General features: G+C 30.6%; 1 protein-coding gene across 1 annotated transcript; it reads left to right on the top strand.

Annotated features, from left to right (window-relative positions):
* The first annotated feature begins 252 nt into the window (after positions 1-252).
* Positions 253-1,288, top strand: LOC141841743 (uncharacterized). Its single transcript, XM_074729937.1, has 2 exons — positions 253-454; positions 796-1,288. Exons 1-2 carry the CDS (start codon positions 338-340, stop codon positions 1,054-1,056), a joined length of 378 nt encoding a protein of 125 aa, XP_074586038.1. The 5' UTR covers positions 253-337; the 3' UTR covers positions 1,057-1,288.
* The last annotated feature ends 3,423 nt before the right edge of the window (positions 1,289-4,711 follow it).

Below are 4,711 nucleotides of genomic sequence, written 5' to 3'. Positions count from 1 at the left end.
GATAGATTGATCCTTAGGTTTGAATCGATGTGCAAAAAGAATACTCTGATCACATACTTATAGGTGTGCATACAAACACATCAAATTGAAACAACATTCTCTGCCCAAGGACATATATGGAAAACCTTAAAATACTTTTAGGCCTTAATGGGATTGGCCAACTTACACTGGGCCCCAAATTGCTCCCAATCCACATGCCTTCGCCTATTAAAGTCCATCGCCAACCAAACAAGTAGAAGAGAAGAGCAATGAGCAGTTGAGCAGTAGACTTGAATTCCTCAAACTCTCCCTTTTCCTCCTCTTTTCAGTGAAAGAATTCCATCACTAGCTGTTGGATATGGCTCTAGAGGTGGAAGATGAAGTGTTTTTTGCAGAGCTTAGCAAGCAAATCGCCATGCTTATCACTGATGATGAGGAAGAACTCCCAATTCAGTATCCTCCCCTTCCAGTTCAGGTATATTATTATTACTACTGACAATCTTTCTTTTCTTTTCTCTTTTCTTCATCAGAGGATCTGCCATGAATCCATGCTTTCTTACTGTTTCTGTTCATCATAAAATCCATTTCATTTGTTAAACCATTGCACCTACAACCCAACCAATCAAGAGAGATTCACTAGATTCTTTTTCGGAAGCAGTTCAACTATATTCACCTGAAAAGGGTTCTCCACCAATAAAAATTTTCCTTGCTGAAGTTATCCATTGTGATAGGACCACCAAGGACTCTTTTTTCACATTAAATACTTTTTTTAAAATCCATTTTTGTGTTTTAAATCAATTTTAATTCGATGTTCAGTATAAACAGGAGATTGCATACATGCCCCATATGACGATGTTGATGCCACCATACATAAATGAGGTGGCCCAAAGAAGGGAGAGCAAAGGAACTGGAGTGTTCATCCCCAAATCCACTGCTCCAAGAAGGAAGGGCAAGCCAAGGCGACCCACTGCATCCATGGAAAATGGAAACAACAACAGAAACTCACAGAGGCTCCAACAAAAATATCCAAACTATAATTGCAGCAATTCAAGTAGCTTGCTGAAGAGGCAGATGTAGAACAATGAGTTTGTTGGGTTATGTGTGATGGTGCGTGTACAGGGAAAATAACACACTTAACTTGCAATTAGTGATTTGCTTGTGAGGAGGGCCAAGAACAAGGTTGGGTTCTCTTTAGTGAATTGCATAATTAATCGCTTTTGGTTCATGAAATGGCAGGGTAGGTAAAAGTGGGCAGGATTGCACCAATGCAATAATTGATGAATGTAAAATATCAAATGAATCAATGGATGATTGATTTGTGGAAGAACTTGCAACATTATGCTTCTGGTTTTTTTCCCTCTCGTGCTCAAGATACCTTGACCACATTTATTATTAGTGTAAGTTAGGTTGTTTATTTACTTGTCGAATTTGTTTAAATTTATTTAGTAAAAATCTTAGTTGAGTTGGAGCTTTTATCGAACTTAACTGCTGATGTGGAAATGGAAATAGCAGGGGCCAGTTAACTCATGGTCGAACTCAGGTCAAGTAGCCGACTCATGGTTGAGCTCGATTCGAGTTAGCCTGAGTCACATCCGAGTTAAGTCCAATCGGTTAGATCTAAGATTTGACTTAAATCAAATTGCTCCCGAGTTTGAACGCAACACGACGGTTATAATGACACCAGTTACCAAAAAGGGAGCCCTTTGGTAAAGAGGAAAAATGTACATTCCTTGGAAACCCTAGTCAATTCTTCGCTCCCTATATAAAGTAATGGTGACAACATCGAGAGGTACATTATGACATTGATATTATTATTTTTACTTCTTTGCTATCTTCTCTCCTAAATTTGACTTGAGCGTGAGTCTCGTCAAGGTCCATCTTAATCTCTCTTTGAATATTTTTTTAATCATTTCAATTTCCTTTACAAGGTAGTTGTCATCAAAACTTTTTACCAAAGTTCTTGCATTTCTTGACTCGATAACTATTGATCCGACAAAAATCGACCTGACATAAATCGATCCAACATAGGTCAATCCAAGAGGAGTCGACCTGGCATGCATCCGACCTACCAAAAAAGCTCGATCGTTGATACATCGAGGAGTTAGCCTATCCACTAATCTCAAACCAGATCATTAACTAATAACATTTTAACAATATTTTCAATAAATTATAAATAAAATTTTACTATCTTTAAATAATTTGTTCATTGTAGATAAATGGAGCAAGTCAACTTGATAGGTTTGTCAGGTGAAGTAAGCCACGTTGCCCAGGTGAGTTATGGCAAGCTAAATCAGTTGGATTCTATAAATTAAATAAGGTGGGTTAAATAAATTATTTAATTAATTCAAATTTCCTGTTTTTTCAATTATGATATATTGATGATTAAGGATGGCAATAAATATTAATCTCAGCAGCAAAAAGTTTATGTTGCCGCCATGCGCGGCCAAAAAGGACGAGTTTCAGTATCCAAGGAGTGGGCCCAGAATCTAACCACATGCACATGCAGACACACGATCCATGTCGGGGATCTGTACGCATCCCATGTTATGGATTCTTTTTGCCAAACAAAGTAATCATATAAATACATAGATAATGCGTATTTATCCACGTCATCCTAATGGTGATCCCTTCTTTGATTGGAGGAACGACGACAAATTAAATGTTACATTTGTTATCGCTCTCCTCAAGCAAAAGTTTTTAAAAAAATGAAAAATATAATTTTTATTTATTTTACCTCTAGAATTTTATGTTCTTATATATATATATATATTTCATTTTTTAATTTATAGTAAGTGAAAAAATAAGAAGCTTGTCGAATGAAATCTTGTTCTTTTTGAAAATATTACATAAGTAAATTTCATTGTGTTTGATATTTTTTATTAGAAATTATCTTCTTAATATCAATCAATCAGTTACATTGCATTTTTCGCATTTTCATCCTCAAGTATTCACCTTTTATCTTCGTCATCGTATTCATCAAAGGATCGGATATGAATAGAATTTTATCAGACCCTTTTTCATAAATTTTTATAATTGATTACCCAATTATTTAATTGGGTCAAAAAAATATGAAGGATATGGAATCTTCCATCACAATTGGAGGAAATTGTTATCGCTAATTACATTGCACTATTATTTATTTAAGTGGATCGATTGAGTGTATAATCCATAATTAGAATGCCCGCAAGTGGAGTACGAAGGCCAAGTACAATCATAAGAATCATATTTATTTAATTTGCGGGGATCAACTCCCACAAATTTAATGCCTAAAATTCTTGTTGGAAATCATAAGAGCCTCATTGTAGTCACCAATGCAAACTCATCCAAATGTTTAAATGAGATAAGGATGGTAGCCTCTATGGTAGGTTAGGAGAGGACCAAACACTCCTTAATTTTTTTCTATCATTATTTTTAAAATTTATACCTTTTAGTTCTGATATTTTTAGTCTAGTTCCAATTTTTCCTTGTTCTAATCATTTGTTTTTGTCATTTAATTAAAACTTTTTAACTTAATTTTATCAAGTCAATAGGAAGGCTCGAATGAGATAAAAATTATGCAAAAGGGTGCATCTTATTTTCATTTATTATAAAAGATCCCATGTCAAGATATTTTATTTTTCAAAATTGCTCTTATTTTTTAAGCTCACTACAACACGAACACTAACTCTAATCAACTCAAATAAATTATATTATAGTAGTTATAATTTATAACTGCTATAATTTGAGCATTTTATATTTAGTCAATATTATTTTATAGCAATACTTTGATACTAATCAATACTAATATAATTGTATTATAACAATTGCAATTCATAACTCTTGTAATATAAATATTTCATCTATCAATATTAGTTAACATTGGTCAACATAAGTCAATATCATATTATAGCATTTACAAATCATAACTATTAAAATATAAATAATTTATTTATAATCAATATTAATCAATATTATATTATAACAACTATAAATCATAATTATTAAAATATAAATAATTTATTTTTAATTAATATTAATCGATATTATATTATAGCATCTATAATCCAATAGCAATTATAATTATGTAACAATTATGAATTTATAATTGCTATAATATTGTTAAAAAATAAAGATAATTTCAAAAAATAAAATATATAGAGATGGGATATGGGGTCTTTTTTGATAATGAATGAAAAGAAAGGTGCCTCTTTAACAATTCCAATAAAAATTTTGAACTAAAAGAACCGATTGATTTTTTTAATAAAAATCAAACAAATTGATCAATTAATTATAAAATATTGATTAATTTCATTTTTAACTGAATTAATTAAATTATGATGTTGTTTTTTAAAAATCAACACCACAGTGATTAATTATAGGATTAAAGTTGGACCAGCACCATATATCATTAAAGTTAGAATAAAATTAATTAATTTTAAAAAATAATTACCTTATCACCTGGATGAATTATATAGGAAAGATAAATATGATTAATGATAAATTTTTTTATAGATTAAGAAAAATATAAAAATTAATAAATATTTTAAATAATAAAAACAATGGAGATGAGGTTACAATTATTTTTATATCAATTAATTGATTCTAAATTATTAAATCATAAAATTTAAAATTAATTATAAACACATAATCTTAAACATTATTTTTTAAACTTATTTTTTCTTTGATTCTAAATTACAGTGATTCTTTTCGTTAAAAAAAATTTATCATAATGGTGTTGAATTTTAAAATCTTG

The sequence above is a fragment of the Curcuma longa genome, chromosome 11, assembly GCF_044706935.1.
Source record: "Curcuma longa cultivar G26 ecotype Majalengka, Jawa Barat chromosome 11, ITB_CL_G26_1.1, whole genome shotgun sequence".
Taxonomy (NCBI): domain Eukaryota; kingdom Viridiplantae; phylum Streptophyta; class Magnoliopsida; order Zingiberales; family Zingiberaceae; genus Curcuma; species Curcuma longa.
The sequence above is the reverse complement of the archived record's forward strand: the minus strand, read 5'-3'. Positions and strand labels throughout refer to the sequence as shown.

Bases quoted from the DNA above. Each gene is read 5' to 3' on its own strand.
- LOC141841743 (XM_074729937.1), top strand. From the start codon at position 338: ATGGCTCTAGAGGTGGAAGATGAAGTGTTTTTTGCAGAGCTTAGCAAG. The intron at 455-795 runs GTATATTATTAT...TTCGATGTTCAG, and splicing joins ATCCTCCCCTTCCAGTTCAG to TATAAACAGGAGATTGCATA.